This window comes from Strix aluco, chromosome 5, assembly GCF_031877795.1.
Source record: "Strix aluco isolate bStrAlu1 chromosome 5, bStrAlu1.hap1, whole genome shotgun sequence".
NCBI lineage: Eukaryota > Metazoa > Chordata > Aves > Strigiformes > Strigidae > Strix > Strix aluco.
This window is the reverse complement of record NC_133935.1, coordinates 21,552,127-21,575,713: the sequence shown is the minus strand read 5'-3', so window position 1 is coordinate 21,575,713 and position 23,587 is coordinate 21,552,127. Positions and strand designations below refer to the sequence as shown.

Sequence of the window (23,587 nt, the reverse complement as noted above, 5' to 3'; positions counted from 1 at the left end):
TACCTAATCAGTAGTTTGTAGTTTCCACATATAGAAGATGAAAGGGAAAAAGAAGCTGCTAATAAAATCCATTAAAATTGAAGTAAACACTGTTCTCTTCTTTCAGGTTTATTCGCCTTTGCTTCCCATCAAGCTGAGCACAAACTACGATTGTTTTCTTTGAGCTAGACAACAGTTTAAAAGTTCAAAAGGTCTGCCCTGAAGTTAAATTTTTGTGGGTATATTCTCCCACAAAAGATGAATTTTCATGGGAGAAAAACCCCTCTGAATTTCTTGGACACCTGCTCAACTTCTTAGAGGAGCTTAAGGAAGTTTCAGGATGGTTTTTGTTTCTTCTTTTGATGAATGTGTACTTCATTCTCTTAATGACCTACAAATTGTAGCTACACTAATAAAATGCAAAGAGGCTATTAATAGCACATAAGAACAAAATACTTTGATTCCACAACTAATGCAAAATGCTACTTGCAAAGAAGTCTCTCACTGAACTTAAAAGGGTTTCTTTACAAAGACATAAATTTGAGTTTCAGAATCTTTACATTTGATAAGAAAGTTTTACAAAAAGTGAGTATAAATTTGACAATTTGCAGTCTAATAAATGTCTCTTTAAAGAAAAAAAAATGAAATTAATACATAAGTAGGAAAATATACCCTGTATATAGGACTTCCGGAAAATAATTATTCTTCTGAACCTGACAAAGCTGGTATTAGATTAAACTCAAACTTCAGACCTGGAAGCTGAGACAGTTTTCTAAATTTTCTGTATTGCTATTGAAAGGATTCAAACAAATTAATTTCTGACAATCATTGATTATGAAAGCTTTGCTTGTGTTTTTTTATTTCCCAAGGACTCCTTAACTGTTTCCCTAGACCTCTTTGTTTAGATCTCTCTATGTAAATCACTGATAGCAAACTCAAAGCCTTCAACGGACACTTGGGCAACTCCTAGAATGGGCAAACTAAGATAAGGGGAACTCAAACAAGAGGACACAGAGATCCTATATGGGGAGGATGATTTTGCTAATTTAGGAAGGCGGCACCTGGACTTCACAGCGCATGCTCTGGAAAGAAGGTCAACTAGCGAACACTGTGAAAGACAACTTACTTCTTCCCTTGATCACTGAAGACCCTCACTCTATTTTTACTATGCGTGCTCGGGCTATGTAAATGAATTCCAGGAACTCATTATCATAAGACACCCCTTTCCAGGAAATCTAATGAATATGTATGATTTGTGTGTATGTAAACTGATGTCCCTTGCTAGTTCTTGGGAGCCCTTATGGTGGAGAATCCCCAGGACAACCCCAGCGCTGCTAATAAAGAATACCTGTTTAACAGTTATATTGGATTCTGACTGTTGAGTCAATTTTTTTACTTCACTATCCAGACCAAAGCCTTGTTATCGCACAGCACAGCACACAAACTATGCCAGACTACTGTGTGTTGCTAAAAAGACTGAGTTCAATGAGGCCTAGGAGAGTATTACAGGAATAAGATTCATTTCAGTAAACGTAGCACACAGTTAGAAGACACAACAGAAAATGTTTAATGACTGAGGTGGTGGTGGGTTTTTTTTCTTTTGATATATTTATCAAGAAATCAGGTAGTGAATATTTAAGACATCTTTGCTCCTTGATAACAGCTTCTCAACAACAGTTCACACACAAGCGCCTTTGATCACCTGTTCTGACATCAGAGCAGCTCATTCTAGTAAGACTGGTGGTTTTGCATTATGTTCAGGTTTATTTTAAGTCTCAATATCAAACTCACCACTATTTCAGAATGAAGTATGATTCACTTTTAAGCTTATAACTAGGCTTTACATGGATTTTATTAAAAGCTTTGACTTATGCAACGGATGTTTTTAACTAAACATGGTAAATTCTTTGGTAAATTATATACAGCTGAGTGTCACAAGACTTTCTGGCATCCTAAAATGAATTTCACAATCACGTCTCTTATACACGAGCTCTTTCAGCTCTTTGCAGCTTTGGCATGATCCCACAAGCAGCTTTCCTGGATTTGGTCTACTCTAAGTAATACCTCAAAATGCCTCTCTCAAAGACTACATCACAAATATCTAAAATGTCTTCCTTTTCTAGATAGCTTAAAGCTACATTCTCCAGAAACATGTAGCAATTTAAAACCTCTTTGCCACTATGTTTCTACATCTTAACTACCAGCTGACCTATTCAAGTGGAAAGGACATTTTTCAAACAAAACCAAGAAAAAGTGCATACCTAGGTCTAGACAACCACAAGAGAAAAACTACATATGCAAAGTTCAAAAGATGAGTCATTTTTCTCTTATTTACATATTCATTTACATTCCTTCTACTCATAGCTTTGCCTGTGCTACATATTTCTAGTGTGCCTACTGTGTAGTAATTAAGTCTTTCTATACTAGTAAGTATACTTCTCATTTTTTTTCTTTGGTGATTATTATTGCATCTCATTTGAAAATATTGTCTTGGTTTGCAGCTTTCCTTTCCATCCCATGTGTTATTTTTGCCTTCAACTTTCTTTTATTTTTTCCCTGTTGTTAACCCATCTCCCAGGGTCTTCTACTGAAAGCAAACTAAATGGATGTTGATACTAAATGGATGGATACTACTCACAAATAGTAACTTCAAACAATCAGGAACAAAAATAGTTAAGAAAAAGGAACACGCAAATCTTAGCTGAACTTTCATCATACGGCTAAAGGCACACATCATATGGCTAGAGGCATCAGGAACTGATTAATACCAAAATCAGGACTAGGACATAAAAACACCATAGAAAGATGATGTTATCATTTGCAGTGTTTATTTTACTTCTGTCGCTATCTGTGTTTTCACAGTTTACCTGAGTAAACTCCAGACATTCAGAGAAGCAACAAGTCTCTTACTCCACCCAAGTTTAGCACTCCCATCACACCTGTAGCAAAACTACATCAGTCGAGAAGAGACCTGTATTCTACTCCTTACCGAGTTATTGCAAGCCTCTAAAAAGACAGACTTACCATACTCTTTCACACTTCACATGCCCACAATTAGACTGAATAGTCAACTATGAGTTTGTGCATTACCATTTATATTGTCATTTCCTTCCTAAACATAGGTATACTAAACATTTTGCTCATGCTGTTGAGTAAGTATAATGGAAAAATAAAGTTTATCTGCTGTTCACAGCTTATAAAAGCAGACTGCATGTCAGTCTTTAATATATGATCATAGATAATTCATCTGGAAGATCATATCAGACAATGTGCCAGAACATATAAAACTGCCACTGCTGCCCAGATTGTTAGTGTTGTTTTCCAAGTTTATATATAATTTACATTACAGGGTGTCTGAGACTAAGACCAGGTCTGGACCAACCACCTTCCATAAATACAAGCTACACATGTGCCAACCTGATGACAAGCTCTAGCTACATGAAGACAGACAACCCGTTACCTATTCTCAGAGTAGACGGAATTAACAAATTTGCTTTTCTTTTAAAAAGAGTCATTAGCTTTAGAAACATTCAAAATGGGCAAGAGAACAACAGCCTGACAAAGGAACTGTACTTGGTAAGGCAAATTCTTGACTGTTTCTAAAATGAACCCATTAGTGCCATTCCTTTTTATGTGTGTTCCCAGAACTGCTATTAAAAAAAAAAATTCTAGTAAGTGATTTCATATAAAAATATGTTTACTTCTGCTCAAAACTGACAAATCTCAGGAATCCAATCTGAATACTTATTCTTAATGTCCAATGCAATTGTTTTTTCTGTAAATTTCTTATACCGCAAAATCGTACAAGTCCAAGAAATTTTTTTAGGGCAACATAACTACAGACCTGGTTGGCTGATGATACATACTTCAACTCTATTTAGCATCAACAAAAGCAGCGTAATATATTTTTCAGTTTTGGATGCAATACAGAACACAAGTGAAACAACCCATCAAATACAAGTTTCTGTGTAAGAAACATGGAAGCTCAGCAGCCCTTTTGTGCTGCAAGACCTACAGTCATTTTCAAATCCTTAGTCAGTAACTGTCACATGGCATGAATCCGTTTTATCAACTGATAAAGGCAGAGTTAAAACTGCTGACATCCCATCTGGAAAATACCTGAATTTTCCTCTCTAATTTACTAACCAGCCAAAGCTCTTTGCAAAGTTTTTAACTCATTCTGAATCAACCAGTCACACATGCACCCATTAAGCTGCTTCTTTATGTTAACAGAAGGAATTCTAAAGTAAAAATATCCTTTTATATACTTAATATTTATAAAAAAATTACAATCATTTAATGATTTTAAAGTTAACTATTTAGAAAAACATGCTACCTGACAACTTGCTGACTGTGTAGTACACGATGCAGAATTACAGACAAGAACTGGCTGAACTAATCTGAACAAGCACCAAGATCTCTGCCTCGTGTCCCAAGCCTCTCGATATACAAAAATTAAGTTGATGAAATACCTGCAGTGAAAGAGAGGAGGACAAACTCTTCTGCATTACAGAAAATGTGATATACTGCAAAGAAAACATGTATCACTTATTTCAAAATTATTTAAAGCAAAAGACAGATCAGCATCACTAAATAGCAAGGTAAGAGAAGTTTACTGAAAGAAACAAAAATTCTGAAAGTGTTCAAATGGGAAAAAGACTACTAGGTTCAGTGAAAACTCACAAACAGGCAAGTAAAAAGAAAACACATTGCAGGCTCTGAGGAACCACTTGCAACGTGTAAGAAGGTGAAAGAGAGAGACAGACCCTATATCTCAAGCCTAATACAGCTTCTCTTTCAAACTTCAGAATCAGGAAGCTTTTCAATCAAAAATGAAATTTAAAAAAATAAAAAGGAAAATTTAAGAGGGCTGATAGGAGTTAAGGTCACTGCAGAAAGCTCAGCTACATTATTTTTCTGTACTTGTTTTCACAGCTGGGGAAGCCTTCATGACACCCTTGTTCACCTAATTGACTCAAGGCAGACCGTCCCATGAATTAAAGTATTGGTAGAACAGGGTGAAGCAGCCAGATGGTGTTCTGTAACCACACAGCTCATCTATTGTCCAAGGTATCCAAATTGCCTTAGTTCCACAGAATTGGAAGGTCCCTGACTCTATGTCAGGCTTTACAGAGCTTCTAGAGTCAGCTAAAGGACTACAGACCCAGTAAGCCCAGTAAGTTTGTACCAGGCAAAACAGTAAGAACTATTCTAAGTAATGGAATTAACAGGTGTGAAATCTGTTGCCGCAGGGAAGAGCCACCCCAGCTTTTAAGAAGGAAAGCCATACCTCAGAGATCTATCAGACTTACTAGTACTAAGTAAACAAACTAACAGCAACAAGAAAGCCCCAAACAAGCAAGCAAACAAAATGAACAAAAAACAACTAACACAAAAAAGCTAACAGGCCTTTCAGGTCACTGAGAACCTGGTTTTCCTAAAAGCATCCAAGAAGGTCACTCATCAAAGCTGCTCTAAGAAACTAAGCTGCCAGAGGTTAAGAGGGAAAGTTGTTACATAGATGGTAACTGTTTCAAGAGTGAAAGGACACAAATTAATAAAACCTGCGAGGGCTTGAGCTCACATATAATCTTCATCCTGGTTTCAAAAAGGGGATGAATACAGGAATAAAACCTTAGCAGAGAGCATCCCATACTGAGGATGCTATTCAGGATAACAACCAAGGGCCCAGTTGAAGAATTACAGAGGAACTATACAAGTTTAGGAATACAAGCAGTAAAACAGCAAGTGATATTTGATATTAGTAACATAACATGATGCAAAAAGTCCTTTATTTTACATATTCAATAATGGGCTCTCAGCTAACCATTTTTACTATGGAACAAAACCACAGTGTAACAACAGATACCTTTTCATAGGCTGGTCATCTCGCAGAGAATTCACAGAGAGTTTGTATGTAGATTAATCCTTACACACATACAAAACAAAAAAAACCCACAGAAGTTCCAAAAAATGGCAACAAGGATGACTAAAGGGTGTAGAACACTTTCCACATGTCAAGAACAAAAATAGATTGATAGGCCTCGGACCAGGGATGTGATAAAGATCCTTTTATCACTCAGGCTTTTACGGCAAATAATGCACCACTTCACCTACATGAAAAGCAAGACACATCAACTGAGAAAGATGGTAGAGATTCAAAACTAAAAAGATGATAGTTCTTCATACACGCAGTTACAGTAGCTTCTAAAACAGGTCATGGGAAGTTTGCACTGGTTCAGGAGTGAATACAGAAACCCATCAGGTACAGTTAAAGACAAAGACACCGCCTTTGCCTCTGGAAGTCACTGAGCCACAGACTGCTGTTGGCTGGGAATTCTTGTGGAGGTTCTCAAAAAACAAAATTAAAATCCTCATCTCTGACTATCTCAGTTTCTGGCAAATACTGTGAAAACCACAAATGCACTGTTAGAAACCTTGAAGACAGGACGTATCAAACTATTAGATAATTTCTCCTATATTTGGCTGCTTTTCTCAGCTACTGAAAAGCCCAGCAGGAATGGTATTATAGTATCAATTTATTACAAATCTAGGGGTTTTTTCAAACTTACGAAGTTCTTCAAACATTTTTTCCTATTCCCCTGACTTCTCTAACATCCTTTTCAATGAGATAGGGAATGATCCACCAACCTGTGACATGGAGTTGGCTTTCACTTCAAATTACACCAGCTTGCCAAATATGAACATCTTCCTCCAGCAGGCCAGAGCTTATGGACCATTCCCTATTTCCCTGGAAACTGATGTAGTATGGATTGTGGAAGGGAGAGGGGAGTAATTCTCAGGCCACCGACATGCAAAAATTATTAAACCAGTGAACAGGATAATTAAACTCTGAATGATCCATAGCTAATTTGTAGTTGAACTTTACTACACAACACAGGTGTGTAATTATAATTTTCAATCCAATACTTGATATAAGAGTCCTTGTTAGGGGCTTCCCTCAGACAGATGCCTAAACGAGGGATACTATTGAATATACTTGGACAAAAAATTCACAAGCTAGTGTGTAGCTGTTTAATTTTATTCTCGATTGAATCACCAGATCCAGCACAGTGCTGGATTAACCACTAATGTCACCAGCTTTCCTTTCATACAAGCTGCCACCAATTCAGCAGAGCTATCCTCACCAAGAACTCCTACTGTCAGATACCAACCACTTAAACCTGCTGAAAGCAAATCTAATCAAAGTGACAGTTAAAATAAAACCAGCACAAACAAAAATCATTATATTATGGCTTTCCCTCTCGTTAATGTCAATTTAACTGATCTAATGAGCTTTATAGCCCTCAATATGAAAAACCTACATGCATCAAGAAAAACTAGAGGGAGCAACACTAAATGCTTTTTTAATTGGCTTTTTGCCAATTTTAATTGTTTTCAGGCCAACAGCCCAGGGATGAAGAAATATTGGAGTAATAATGAAACAAGTCCTTCAAAGTATACAATTTTTACTCAGGATGCCATTCCAACATGATTCTCAGGAAATAAGCTAAAACCAAAACCACAAGAAAACCAACAATTAAATTGGATTTATATGACTAACAAAAATCTCTTCAATTTTGAATCCTACAGTAAAGTTTTAGTTAAGATAGTAAACACCAAGAATATTTTGCAAGCTATTCATATTTTCTTACAATGCCCATCTTTAAAACTAAGATGTACTCACACTGACATGGGAATAATGTGTATTTACAGTATCTTTAAGAACAGAAGGGTAAACACTGGAGATTTAACTTCCTGTAAGTAAAAGACTCATTCTCATTCAAAGCAATTAAAATTAAAAAAAAAAAAAAAGTCACTGGAAAGTTGACTGGTAAAGTGTGGTATATTACATGCTGAAACCAAACTCCAAAAACCCAATTAGTCCAAAAAGGAAAAAGAAAAATTAATGAGTAAGATAGCCAATATGTGTTGCTTCAATACAAGCCAGAGGAAAACATTCACAGCTTCACTTCAACTTCTCTTTCAAGCAGCCTCTGATAGGCTTTTTTTTAAGATTAAGGTATTACGTAGAAATATATATACACACACATTGATACACAGTCACAAAGCAGTATTGAACATGAAAATGGAAAAAAATTGTTTTGACATCCTACTTGAAAAAACAGAAAAATAAAAGAAAGGTTAAATGCTTCATTCTCCACTGATTACATGAGAACATTACTACTTTAATCCACTGCTGAGGAGATGAGAAGAACAAGTAGAAATTTGGTTGTGTTTAAAGACTGCTGTTGACTTTGCCTCTTTTAAGCCACTTGTGACTCCAGTTTTCAAAGCAAACTGTTAAAATAATTGCATAACTTCAAATTAAAAAAAAAAAAAGATATGGCAAACTGTTTCTGGTCTTCACTCAAAATGAAAAAAGAGAAAAATATAAAAAAAAAAATCAACTGAATTACTTGTATTAATTCAATGCTTGAAAAACAGAATCTTGGTGCGGTATAGTGTGAGTCCAGGCACACCATCAGTGTGCAAACAGCATAAATGGACAAAACCTGAAAAAGTGTTTATGTCAATTTGTCTACAAGTTTTGCTTCCCAATAGCAGCTCTGTCTACTACAATGTATTATACACAAAGAAATTTATCACTGACGTGCAGTTTTAAGAGTATGCGATTTTGTAGACAAAACTCACAACATTCATTTGAGATGCAGAACTCAACCATGCACAGAGCAAACCCTACCAGACCATCCCTACATCACGGCCAGCTACAAAATTCTCAGGAAACGATCTGCAGGCAAACAGAAGTATAACATTTTTATCAGATTAATTCCTCCATCTAAAATAAACTTAATGGTCTTAAGTGCTTTAAAAACAATTTACGTAGAGCTACATGTTTCTATACAATATATTTTGTTCAAGCAAATTATGTTATGTTTCAAAACCCTTGAAACAATGACCTAATTTACTCTTTATATACACATGTAGTATTGTTACAATAATTATGAAACAACATTAATTATGGATCATTGGTAAAACCTTAGCTGCTAAGACTATAATGCTCAGATATTACAGTATTTCAAAAAATGCATTAGTGTACTCTCAATTGTAGAGCAATGCCAGCCACACTGCAATCAGTTGGCAACATTTTACCACTAGTGAAAAATAAGACTTTGTTTTTCTTAACAAGGTGTGTATTACAGGTGTTTACTTCTGGTGATGTCTTATACCTATAAGGACCAATGAGACAGCAGTGTGAAATAAACCCCAAATACTAATTGGAGGTTACCAATCAAGTATTAATGGCTGTTTATTTTTTCAACCTACAGGAGGGCAGCTCCCAATGCATATACTTGCAGCTCCATCTCAGTGGAAGTCACACCACAGCCCGACAAGAAGTTCTGGGATACACAGGATTGCACAGCAGTGCCTAAAGAAGATTCAGTGTCATTACATGCATATATGCACGTAATTACGTGCATGCGGATATTTTAGTGCCATCATTGTAGCACCGCTCAAAATTACTATCACCACTTCACATTTCAAACATGATTTACTAAAGAACATCAAGTCTAACATTTTTCTTCGATATAGGGGCTTTTTTATTCTTTAATGTTACTTTGTGGTATATTACTTTTTCTTTTTAATCTCTTTTGACAAACTGTTTCAGACTTTTGTGTGCCTGAGAAGTGACTTGTATAAGGTGACTGACAGGCATTTGAATTTTCTGTTGAGTGTGAAGACAGAAGTTACCTTTGATGATTACCAAATTTATTCCTTCTGGATATGAATTTTAAAACCTAAATATTTATTTTAAAGACGAGATAAAGCATTTCTGCTCTTTTAAGCCTTGGTAAGAAATAGTAAAAAGCAAAGTGTCAGCATTTATGTTTGCCTGTAACATGCATTTACTTCAAAGTTTTCAATTTTATTAACACAGAACCTTCAAATATTTTACCCAAGTTTTAAAGTGCAGAAGCAAGTTTAGAAAGCTGAACTGCCTACTACACTGATGTCCCCTCTCGGCAACTTTCTGCTTTCAAACCATGTATAGATCATTTGTGCCTCTTCGTGAACTTTGTGTGGCAACAGGTCCCAATAATGTCCTAAAAATCACCCCCCCAATTCCTCTTCGCTTTTGAAAACATCAAGAATTTATACTCAGGTGTCAACTTCCTTCCTCAGAATCCTTACCAGTATCCCAGAACAATTCACATTTAAGTGATTCATATAAGCATAACCTAAAGAGTTGGAAAAACTGACTGTTTACAAGTTTATTCATGATGGGAAGTGTGATGCAATAATTAATTGTAGGAAGTACATCTGAGAATAATTATGCATAAGCTAATCCTTTCCTTTGGCACTACAGTACTTGGCATGGCTTTTGCAACCTCAACTCACTTCACCTGGAAAATCTTATTCTTGTGCCAAGGAATCAAATACATCCTCCATTAATATTTTAATGTGGAACATACATAATTTATTAACAGAAGTATCTGAAAGAAGTAACTTGATCTGCAGTGTAAATTAATAATCAAATGCAACTTTTTTTTAAAAAAAAACAAACACCCCCACTGCCCCCAAACAAAAACTAAATCCCATCCAAAGATTTAGCTTGTCCTGAAAAGACAGTTTGTAATAGAAGATAGTCTACAGTGATTAAGATTAGCCTCATATGTTCTTCCTGGCTTGAATAGCAAGAGCAGGAAGGTTGCCACAGAGACAGCTCTTACCGTAACCACATGCATCTTTAGTGGAATGGACAGAAGGTAAATTTATTCAGAAAAAACAGTCTCACATTTGTTTGTCCATGATTTCATCTAAAGTTTCAAAGATACTGAAAAAGGACTTACATAAAGTTTTATACAAAGAATAGAAGTTGCCTTCAGAGTGGAAAAACAGAGTAAGTTTCCTGGGAAAAAAATACTTCTTTCTTTCCTGTGGGCTGTCTACTCAAGGCTGGGACAGAGGGGTGGGAGAAGGAAAGAGAGGACAAGAATGGATTAAACTGAGTCACAGATTTCCACTCCTAGCAATAACATAGTTTACATATCAAATCTTTTGTAACGATAAAAGTAACTCTTTCCTCTTCTGAATTAATGATTTGGTTTATTCACACTGAGATACTCCTAAACCACCTTTGCCTTCAAGACACATAAGGATTTAGTCGGTTTTAGTAGATCTATAGCTCAAAGAAAGTGCCATGTGTTAGAGATGTTCGTTAGGAAAGTGACACATGATTTAACATTTGCAGCACAGGTATTATAAAGTTCTTCCATAAAGGTTAATGCTTTTACCACTCAGTGAATTACAAATTCTTCAGGAGATTTTCCATGTATGTTCTGATGATTTTAAAGTGTCTTCGATATGATTAGCAAAAAATATTCAAACGATTTTGTTAACAGGAAGAACATGATGAACATATTTTAACTTTTCATTATGTTCCTTGAATTGATTTGGAGACAAAAGTCATCATTTCCATAATGCAATGGACTACTTTCACTCCCTTCCCTAACATTCAATCATTTCAAGGACATAAAAAGCAACAGTCTCAAATATTTTGCCACTTTTTCCCCTCATATGTACTAACTGGTTTAAAGCATGGCTACCCAGTGAAGTCAAGCATGGTTGTTTTTACAGGAAGGATGAAAACAGTGAATATCACAATTCGCCTCACCGTTGACGTACCTACTTCTATCCCAACATTCTCATTGGTGTCCCATTAAATTTTGCTCCACGCCCTACTCCCACATTACTTTTGACCGTAGTCATAGTCCACTTCTAGGCTTATGCCAAAGTAAAATATTAGACTGGACATTGACTGTGTTCTTGGAACAGGTTTACAAAGAGGAAGAAATACTGCAAGCTTGAAATAAAGATTGAAAATACCACCTGCTTTAAACAGTCTGGATAATCTCTGCTATTAAAACAAGGCAATACTAATGACAGGTGTCTTTCTAGAAGAATCCTAGTCTTTATGTTCAAATTCAATGCCTTGTTTGAGTTTAATCTTAAACATACACTATTTATGTATACTGTATTTACAGTATACGTACACTGCAGTCAGCATTTAGACTTGTGCAACAGACTAGCATCATCTCTTACTCGGAGGCTGAGCTAACCAGTCTCCCCCAAGAGCTACCACACAAGCCAGGAGTTGAAAAAGGAAAACCTCAGCTGAGGTGCTCTGAGTAAGCAATGCTAATGCTTCCAAAAAGAGAAAGGCACATCACCACAGTCAAAATCGCACCCTTGGTAGTGCTCACTCTGAGTCTAAGAGAAAGTTGACAACAGTTTCCCCCTTGCTTTAACATGTTAATCCTATATGAGCACATATTAACTGAAGCTGGCCATCCAGATCCTGCAGCAAAGCACTGCGATGGGCAGGAGAGCAGGCAGTAAATGCTGCCATCTACCAGAAAGCTGAGAATTTTCCATTCCAGCTGGCAGTAAGCAAGTGGGGAGGTGGGGGGGAGGCAGAAGAGCTGCTGGGTAAACACAGCAGCTAACTCTTACCCAGTTGTAATCTTTAAAACTTAAAACCACTAAATAAAACCCACAAGAAAAAAGACCTTTCAAAAAGTGGAACTCACGTCCAAGAACAAAAGCAAAAATGTAAAGCCGCAATTTGGCGGGACAAGAAAAATCACCTCTGGCATGTGGCACAAAAATCAAACAGAGACTTTCTCCAAACAGACAAAAATCTTCCAGAATCTGGTGATTTGATCTGAAGATAAAAAAGGAGCACTCAAGATGGACATAACCACAGCAAAAGAACTAGCCTCATTTTTCTCATTGGAGAAAAAGTTCCCCTTAAAAGTGCCAAAGTGTTTCTTTATAGACAAGAGAGTTATAAACTGTCTCAAAGCAGTCAGTACAAAAGATTTATTTTACGGAGCTGATATAAATGAACTGCATTAAAACCACCAGGTCAAATTAGTATTTAATAATTCTGAGGAAATAAGGAAAAAAATGAGTAGTATGACATTAACAAAATACCTCTCAAACTAACTTTTGTATCAGAAGAACAAAGATGTCAAATGGTGATCCTACGTGCTATAAAGTGCTCCACTTTTTTCAAGTTCAGCTTCTGCATTGGGTGCTATCAGGTATGATAATGAAGCACAGAATTAACAGATATTTTAATATATACAGTATACTGCAAAAGAGTCAACATCCCCTCTGTAGGGGAAAGCCTCACCTTGAACATTTACTGCAATGGAATCATACTAATCAAAGGCATATGCTTATCTCAAAAAAAATATCCCATTTTTACAAAGTCCTTCATTCAGACCTCTTGAAGCCTAAATGCAATGAAACAAAACAGAGTCCTCTGTACGTATTGCTAGGAAGATGCAAAACACAAAAACCCATTATACTCAAGATATTCATAAGCTATCTGAAAAAGCAAGTGAATAGCATAGGAGTAATTTGCAATTGATATGAAATTATCCAGGACAGGCAAGATTAGATTGAAGAGAGTTGCTGAGAAAGCCCATAATAGCCTGCGCCTCAGATACAAGATAGCAATTGAAACTGAATGCATTAATTGCCAAGTGATTCTTTCAGGAAAGAGAAGCATAAAGACAAAGATCAGGATTGCATTGGTGCTGCCTCTCTGAAAAGGTCTGGAGATCTGCCTGGTGGTTTCAAAAAGCGTCAGCTCAGTGATATTCAAAAAGACAAACATGTTAGAGGAACTGATTAACAGTAAACAACCATATCACCATTAAACTCTATGGGGTATGGAGATCCAGTCTTGTCCCCCAACTTCGAATGTGTACTGAAGAACTCCATAAGAGACAATCAGAAACATGGAATGGTCTGAAAGAGACGAGGTTCAACTGAGCAGGACTCAAGCTTAGAGAGCAGGGAGGAGACACACATGAAAAGTGGTGCAGATAAACCAGAAAGCTGAATTCACATATGATACCGAAAAGGGATACTGAAAATTGCTTCTACAGAGGAAGCATTCATCATTTCTCAAAATGCAAGAAGTGGTGTTAATAGTAACTTTACGGAAAAGTAAGTTCTGTTTAACAAAAGAAACTTTAAAAAATTCCGGATCTCCTTATCACCAGGTATTCTGGAGAACAAAACAACCATATGCAGAACAGAGTACTAACAAATACCACGACACACTTTGGTGCAGTTTTTAGCTGCACCCACTCTCGTCATAGTTACTCTATTTTTAGTATATTCTTTCCTAAATGTCTTAACATGCATCACACACAAATCTCTTTGGTTTGCCTAGTACAACCACTTTGAAGTTATATTCTAGATGACCATTGATTTAAAAAAAAAAACCTTCATTCACTAGACAATTAAGATTGAGCTATAAAATAACACCACTTGGACCAAACATCCCCAAGGCAGCCTTAATGTTTTTTCCACCATAGGAACATGGGTATCAGTGTAATAATGAAACAGAACATTTAAGATTACAACAAAATCCTACCCTTGAATATGCTTTTAGGGTATGCACTCACATTATTTTGAAACTAGTATATAATTCTTTATGAGAGCAAACTGATGCTTGTAAGGCTTTTCTCCCCTCCACCTATTAAAAAATAATATGTTAAATCAATATTCACGTCATAGCATACAACCTACACTCCCAATTCACTAGTTTATTAACAAACAAAAAAATAAAGAAATCTGTTCTTCCCAACATGAATATTTCCACACCATAGCACAAAGTTTCATTATTAATGGCACTTCAGACTTCAAACCAAACTTCCAAAAAAAGCAAAGTTGTGACACATCCTATAGAACATGCTTACATCCCTACATTACATCACAGCAAGGTTAATATTGTACTTCAGGTGAATTGACTGTGCTTTCCATCAAGAATTTTGCCAACAAATCACAGAAAGCAACATTTAAGTAGGTAAGACCACTAAGAGACTTTACTTGTCTCACAGGCCATCTACTCAGCCATTGCTACACATGTAAGAAAAACAGCATTAATTCCCAAAAGACAAAAATTAATCTCTCTGCAGAAGGAGTATTTGCATATAAAAACTGTGTAACCAGATGAACAAAGGAAAATCAGAAATTCAGCTCCCCAAAGAATGCAAAAACTCTTGCTCCAGCATGCAAAGTAAAGCTGATTCCTAAATATGCCAGACAGTAAGTTACATTCTACTAGTTCTAGTCTTTAGTAACCACTGAATAGATACCATATAACACAGCTGCTCTGATACCCTGATATCATTACAAATGTATGCTGGCTACCAACTGTATGACAGTTTTTACTTAGAAGACCTCTTTCATGTCCCAGAAACCAAGTGGTATTTTGTGTTGTACACTACACATGATACAGGAAAACAAAGGATCTTAGTCAAGGACTAGTACCTTACCTTACATGTAAGCATAAGGGTTTTGGTGTCCCCCAGGGCTCAGTTTTGGGGCCACTCCTGTTTAACATCTTTATTGATGATCTAGACGAGGGGATCGAGTGCACCCTCAGTAAGTTTGCAGATGACATCAAGTTGGGTGGGAGTGTTGATCTGCTCGAGGGTAGGGAGGCTCTGCAGAGAGACCTGGACAGGCTGGAGCGATGGGCTAAGGCCAACTGTAGGAGTTTCAATAAGGCCAAATGCCGGGTGCTGCACTTGGGCCACAACAACCCCCAGCAGCGCTACAGGCTTGGGGAGGAGTGGCTGGAGAGCTGCCAGTCAGAGAGGGACCTGGAGGTGTTGATTGACAGCCAGCTGAACATGAGCCAGTGGTGTGCCCAGGTGGCCAAGAAGGCCAATGGCATCCTGGCTTGTATCAGCAATAGCGTGGCCAGCAGGGACAGGGAAGCGATCTTACCCCTGGACTCGGCACTGGTGAGGCCGCACCTCGATTCCTGTGTTCAGTTTTGGGCCCCTCACTACAAAAAGGACATTGAATTACTCGAGCGTGTCCAGAGAAGGGCAACGAAGCTGGTGCAGGGTCTGGAGCACATGTCGTACGACGAGCGGCTGAGGGAACTGGGGTTGTTTAGTCTGGAGAAGAGGAGGCTGAGGGGAGACCTCATCACCCTCTACAACCACCTGAAAGGAGGTTGCAGAGAGCTGGGGATGAGTCTCTTTAACCAAGTAATAAGCGACAGGACAAGAGGGAACGGCCTCAAGTTGCGCCAGGGAAGGTTTAGACTGGATATTAGGAAGTATTTCTTTCCAGAAGGGGTTGTTAGGCGTTGGAATGGGCTGCCCAGGGCAGTGGTGGAGTCCCCATCCCTGGAGGTGTTTAAGAGTCAGGTTGACATAGTGCTGAGGGATATGGTGTAATTAAGAATTGTCAATGTTAGGTTAATGGTTGGACTGGATGATCTTCAAGGTCTTTTCTAACCTAGACGATTCTGTGATTCTGTGAATAAAACCTCTTACTGTGAGAGACTGAAATGTCAAACGACTGTCTCAAAGCTTGCTTGTGTCCATGCAAACCTTAAGGACAAACTGTGGCTTTTGGATTAGTCTGAGGAACGTCACCCAAGGAAGCAGGAGTGTATCAAAGGATGCACCCCCCACCCTCTTGCAGTTGCATTGTCAAACTCCTTAGATAAGTCTCAAAGGGGCAGACATGGACTGAGTGGAAACCAAATGTTTATCAGTGGCTCCATCGTGTAGCCATTTGTGGCTCTATTGTATAGGCCAGACACCATGCATGCATTGCTAATGAACTGATGAGAGGTGAGCATTTCTGCCCCAGAAGCCAGATGCAGCAAAAACCTGTGGGACCAGAGGGGAAAAAAAAAAAAAAACACTAAAGGTGGGCAGATATGCTAAGCAGATACGATGAACTTAAAGGCAACAAAAAAAACTTTGCTTCGTGTGCACCCACCACCAAAGAACTGAAGACTGAGGACCAACAGGACACGGCTGGATCCATGGTGGTGACTATTCTTGTGACTATCCTGCATGCTTGCTTGATTTCTGTCTTTGCCTTCCATTCTGTCCTATCACTACCCCTCTTCACTTTTAATAATAAAAAATGTTTTGGGTGTATGGCGTTTGACTTCATTTGTGTCTTAATCCCACTCTTGGGATCACATCGAAACCTCCCCCGATGCTGGATTGGGACACCTACTTCAAAGACATTACATTCAGATACAGCAAGAGGAAAGACAGACCAAAAAAAGCACACATTATGCAACAGAATGCAACTGATGAATTTACTTATTTACTTCCTTTAACGAGGGTCTAATTCACCCTGATCATGTTATACAGGCTCCCACTCTAATAAACTGGATTGGGGACAACTGGCTTTTACAATTTGAGACTCCTGGGACTGATGAACTCACTGGTATGTCTCATCCTCAACAGGCACACTCCATGTTTTTAATATTAGGGTTTTGTTCCCATCCCCCTCCCTCAGTTATAAATGTACTTAGAAAACAAATCTTGAAGAATTTTTATAAGCCAGGCAAGATTTAAACAGTTACAACCCTCAGATATTAGACAACTGCATACAATCAGATACACATATAAACACAGATATCTAACAAATTCTGGAAAGAGTAGAGTACACAGGATTAGCTACCACAGGACCTACTATGTACTTCAACCAACAATCTTATAGTGGAAACTTCCACCACACATTACTAAATGCAAAGGAATTCTGCTCTATTTTTAGATCATCTCCAACAAAAGGCTCTAGAGCTGAGGATGCACCTATGCAGCGCGCTCACAATAAGACAAATCAATTGTACAGCAATGTCTAAAATTCAGTTACAAGTCCTATACAAGATGATCAATTCCTGGCAAGAAAGAATACTAACAAGATTGTCCTCCAGAAAGGACATAAGAATTAGCAAATTATTATTATAAAACTACTGCACTGCTGACAAGGAAATCAAGATGCTCTTGAAAGTGAATTAATTAGATAGGCTTGACAGTGATTTTATAACAAGCAAAGGTTACTGGACAGTATACAGCAGGATAATCTCCTGTTGATGTCAGAATAATACCAACACTTTCTTTTAAATGAAGCAATCGTGTCACTAAAATATATACAACTTGTCAATAATCTTTCCTTTCGTGGAGAAATGCTTACTTTATCCTATAAACCCTCAAAATCTGCTTCAGAGTTTCTTTCCAAAGCAATAATCATTGTATGAACATTCAAAACATTTTCTTGATCTGCACCACTTATGTAACTGCTCTAACTTTTTCTTGAAAGAGGCAAAGGAAGGGTTTTTTGAGGTCCCTTCCTTGCTGTTTTCTGAGAATGAAGAAGCCTGCAGCAGTGGAAGAACCACAAACAAACTACCATGATGCTAGTCGGCATGATGAGTTGGGAATGGCCCACAGACAAAGATCCTTTAAACTTCTAGACAGAAGTATTGCTTCATAACTATATGCATCACAAAACATCACTGGATCTAATATCTAACAATATATGTGTCTCTACTTATCCTGTATATTTTCATAATAAGAACTTATGTTGAATATTTATTTTACTTAAGCATCAAACAACTTCCCCCCTGTAACTACTGATAATCTCAGTCTAAATAACTCTAACAAGTAGTAAATGAACCAAGCTTTTTCAAGATTTAATTTTTATGTAGAACATTCTTCCAGAGAAGCAACAGTGGTACCGATCCAAATTGTCCATTTTACCAATGCATCAGTACTGAAAAAAATAAAATAAAGAAAAATAGTGAACAAAAAGGAAGAAATCAGTTTGCCCATGACGAAAGCAGTAATCCAGAATCCATTTATACATTAATATACAAATTATTAATAAAAGATTTCATTTTCCTTAAATGAAGTTATTTCCTCTTTAATATTTTAGAAGATACCTATGTATATTTGCATTTGTATGCGAGAGCTCCGTTCTTCCAGAAAATAGGACACAAGTAAACATGGAAATCTTACTGGCAGTACCAACCTCTGAAGCACTTCAGAGATGATTGGTTTTAATAGGACTTGCGCATCAGTTGACTAGATACCAACTTTTAGAGTAACTGAGGTTGACCAGAGAGGTCAATCTGCAAATACTCCTAATAATGAGAGGAGTGGCTTCAGCAAGGAAGCAGACTCAAAAGCCTCCCAAAAGAACAGCACAGCCCTACAAAAATTGAAGCAATTAATTGTATCTTCAGTCTTTATTGCCCTTCTGTCCAAAATGTGATAGAGTGAGAGCAAGAAGATAATAAAATTAATAGAGAAGGAGAAGAATGGGTTGAGTGCAAGACTGTACCAGTGGCAAACCTGGCTTTACCATTAATTCCAAGTTGAGAGATCAAATCCCGTAACAAGAATGCACAGAGATCAAAGGAGGAAATCATCAAGACATGTAAGAAATGATCCAGTATTTACGAAACCCCCAACAAGCCATACAGGTGCAGAAGAAAATTCAGCCAATGCCAGTCCTTCCTCTCAAATCACTGTAGTTGATCCTCTAGCTCAAGGCTGCAAAGCTAAATAGAAACTCTGGAACAAAAATCAAGCTCAAACTACTAATTAGTTCAGTGTATAGCAGACTATTGAAATACTTTGGGGCTACTCTAGACAAACTAACCAACAATTTTGTTCTTCAAAGACCTTTCCCAGACTTATACACTCCCTTTTCCAGGCTTAGCCTTCCAATATTACATTAGCTACAAGACATTTATTATATATATCCTGTAAGAGCCATCTCAACAAAAAAATGTGTATTCCTATTTCCCCCTTCTGTTTTTCTCCAGTCTCTCTTCTTATACACTGACTTCTCACTTCACTTTCCATTTCACACATCTACAACTGCCTTAACTTCTCCAGTCCCTTTCTGTGTCAGACTTACCTCTTGCATTAATTTGTCTCTTATTTTACTTCCTTTTATAGCAGATTCAGTCCTCTTGATATCACCCTAATATTTAAAATTAAAACACCAGACAGTCTCTACAGGTTTCTTGCAAGGAAAATAAAGATTAGAACAAAATACTGCATTTTAAAGGTAGCTTCTTTGTTGGAGTACATCCAAAACTGCCTCTCATTTCACACAGGTTAAGACTATTACTCCTCATACACTACAGAGATCATGATTACTACTGACTCTAGAAATAAATTCTAATTCCCTTCGTAAACATCATCCCCCACCCCTTTTCTGACATTAAGGAAACTTTGGCATATTTTTTTTGTGGGACCTCAAAACCAGAACAAAAAAATCCCAACACCCAATCTTAAGTCAGTTTACAAGGTCTTTCTTCACATGGAACAGATCCAAGATGACAGCCTAAAGGCACCTGTAGCAACTTCCTCAAGGCATCATTTTTATTTCAAAAGCCAGTTTGAACACATTTAGGCAATGTGGAAACAGGCTTTTGTTTATACCAAGTTACACAAGAGGGCCACAGGGATCCAAAGAGCAGATGCAAACAGAAGCCTGATGCTGATGGTGATTCTGATGCGAAGAGATTCCTCGCTTCCTGAGCTGAAATGTTCAGTGTATTTTTAAAGCAGCAACACAATCACACACTGCACTTAATGCTGCAAATCAATTTAGTAAAGAATACTCAAACTAATGAAGATATTACACACTTGGCTGTTAAGACAATGAGATCTACAGTTTCTAGACAGCTGCTATAGTGAACTCAAGGGACTTAACATCCTATCTGACATTTCTTTAAGTAAATCTACTCCCTAAGATGGTGTCACTCTGGTAGCAACTGAAAGTCTTACAGTCTTAGGTTTTGCTTCTCATCACTTATAACTGCTGATAAGCAGGAACAAGAGACAAAATGAGAAATTCTCATCACAAGAAGCTCCTTGAGTAACAGCACCTTTTGGAAACATCTGGTATTAAATCAGGGAACCTACATGAATGAGATTATTTAATTTACAGTTCTACTTTGCAAAACACAAAGCAATCTTTTAAAAAAAATACAGAAGCAATTAAAATTGAGCACAAAGTAATACACAATTACAGATTGCTAACAAAGGAATGAAGGAGTTGCCAAACACGCTTGAAATTATGAGCTTCACCATAACAGCAGCAGCACAGAAGAGCCAAGCTGGCACAATAGAAGGTACCTGAAGTGACACAGATGAAACTGTGAAAACATAGGAATCACTAGTGAGGGATTGCAGAGGGAGTTTTAAGGTGCAAGCAGAGCAGAGGCATTGTGAAGAAAGCTTCAAAAACACGTCAAGTTCCATCTTTCACTATTGTTTGATTGCTTTTGGTGTGTAAGCTAACTCTTTAAAAGCCAGCCCAGGAATTGCTACACTACAGTGTAAGTGTCAGCACTGGCATCCCTTTTGAAATAATTTGAGGTGCCTGAAGCTACAAGATTAAATCCCTTGGGAATTCTAACTCTAAACACTATCCCATTTGCAACAACAACTTGAGTGTTGTGGATGTGGAGGTTCCAGCAGAATTTGCTGGCAGGCAAACCATCTCAAGCTTAATGTACTGCTCAGCTATGTCCACCATACTGCTCAGCTGTGTCACCTTAACTGAGTAAAAAGCAACTTAAGTTCTACTGGCTGCTGACAGACATGAAGACTAATCTGCAGGCACATTTCAAAAACTCACCTGCTGTTTGAAGGGATGTGGTTTATTCTTGGCGCCAAAATGAGGACAGAGCTCCTGAGCTGGTAGAGCAATAGACTGAGAACCAGAACATAAACATTCCAGTTCTCATCACAACCAATTGCAGCAATATGACAGGGTCGAAAAAGCATTCTTTAGAAGGCAGCTTCACTACTGTTTTTCTGATTGTTTCTCAAATAATTTCCCAGCTAAATAAGCCGACATGGAGGTGCCAAATATGCAACCTTTTATTGTAATTTTTTTCACCTAATAGAAGACATTCATCCAGACAATGGTATACAGCCTATAGCATTCCAGCTATGTGAGTAGTCTCCTGGAGTTTTTGAGAGAAAATTGTGTAAAACCTTTCTGGAACACATAGAGCTTTCTAGCAAATAACATTGCTCTACTGCACTTGGAAGCAGGGATAAAGCTGCAACTGAAATTTCAGATTTGCCCATTAGGTAACCTGGAACAGTTGCAGGACACTGCTTTGAAGAGGTCATCTTTTAGTGTTAGGATCATCACTGTCCTGTTATGCCTTAGCCTGAACCCTGAAATAATGGCATTTAAAACATCTATATGCTATATTTAGTAGTGGATTGTTATGTTTTCAGTGACTAACTAGAAAGTAATCATTGCTTCCAAGACCAAAAAAAATGAAAAACACCTGAGGCAACTTTTTTTCTCTACTGATGGCTCACTAATGATCAGAGTGAACACTAACTCTTGCTGAACACAGGGGTAAGACTTTTAACCTACAACCTGAAGTATTTTTTTCTGCAAAGACACCTTGAGTTACAGCAGCTACATGGTACCAGGCAAAATGTGGAAGTACAAATTAACTCTAAACCCTGTCCTTTTTAGTTAATTGCCACGTTTGGTTCACAGAGTATTGATCATTTCACTAAACATTACACAAGCTCTTTAAAGAAGCCAGTGCTGCAATCTGAAGTTTGCATTATGCAACTTGTGTTAATTAGCCTGTTCACTGTACAGAATGACTCCACCAGCTGCAATCTTTATGTGCCTACAGTAAAGGAGTAGATTTTAACTCAAGTTTTTCAAAATTAAATGTTATTGCTTTAAAATAGAAAGCATGTTATGAAAAGACAACTTACTGAAGTTATTTATTCAGACACTTTTTGACAATTTTTATATGCCATGCAGCTAAAGTGTCAAAGTAAGGAGTCAGTGCTCAGTATTAAAACTCTTTAAATGAAATTCAATACAAATTAATTTACAGCCAGCTTTTAGACTACCATTTTGGGGTTATTACTATTTATACATCAAAGTCATGTAACATTTCAGAGGCTTTTGCAAGGCCGTGTTATTTTGAAGAACAAGATAAAATGGTTAGTAACTTATAGAGTTCTTTACTATTTTTATTTTGTTAAAAACCAAAGCTCTTATTCAAGAGCAACATATGGAAGGAGCTCATTTGAAACAAAAAGAGTAAATAAAACTAGCGGGGGAAAAAAAAAAAAAGAGTAAATAGCAGTTCAGCTGAGAAAGCAGGGAGCCGTAGTGCAGCTCAATTCCACATGGGGGACCCAAGTCTAACACTTAACAGCTCTGACACCGAAAATTATTGAGGCAAGATATCAAAGCTCTGGAAGCGGTGTAAAGTCTTTCTAAAGTGGTATGTCCAGTCAGACAAAGAATCTTTTGATTATCATAGAAGTAAGAATTGCAGGTACATTAAGATAACTGATAAAAGGACTGACAGTTCAGAAGTGGGGAGGAGAAGAGCAAGCACGCGTGAACCGGAGTAGCTGACTGACACACAGGGACAGGATAAAGTGGAGACTGATCCAGTCTACTGCCTCAAAGTTATGTTTTGACAAACTCACCTTCATATTTGTTTCTCGAAGAACTGACTTATTATACAGGGCTGGGGAGAAGCCTGCAGTAACTCACCATTCTTTATGATGCTTCAGTGTTTTGAAGTTGTGTCATAAAAGCCTATTGCCAAAATAAACAGGTCCCAAATGGATTCTTGAATACTAAGGAATTTTCTTGACACTTCTTCATTGGTTGTCACATTAGATATTCCAGAATAGTTTCTCATTACTTCTCCTCAGAGCCACTTCCTTCTTGAATAGTGACTACTTAAAAGCAAAGACGACACCCAAGAAGC

At 37.5% G+C, this 23,587-nt stretch overlaps 1 protein-coding gene across 36 annotated transcripts in view; it reads right to left on the bottom strand.

The window, feature by feature from the left end:
• PLEKHA5 (pleckstrin homology domain containing A5) overlaps window positions 1-23,587 on the bottom strand; it is a 168,990-nt gene that overhangs the window by 110,144 nt on the left and 35,259 nt on the right. For 2 of the 36 annotated variants that reach the window (XR_012623485.1, XM_074826324.1), the window contains one exon: window positions 17,174-18,564. The exons of the other annotated variants lie outside the window; for them this stretch is intronic. Coding sequence is in view for 1 of the 2 variants with exons in the window: in XM_074826324.1 (XP_074682425.1) it covers window positions 18,492-18,564 (73 nt within the window). In the remaining variant the exon portion in view is untranslated. Of the gene's footprint in view, window positions 1-17,173; window positions 18,565-23,587 lie in introns of those variants that run through there. 36 annotated transcript variants of the gene reach the window in all.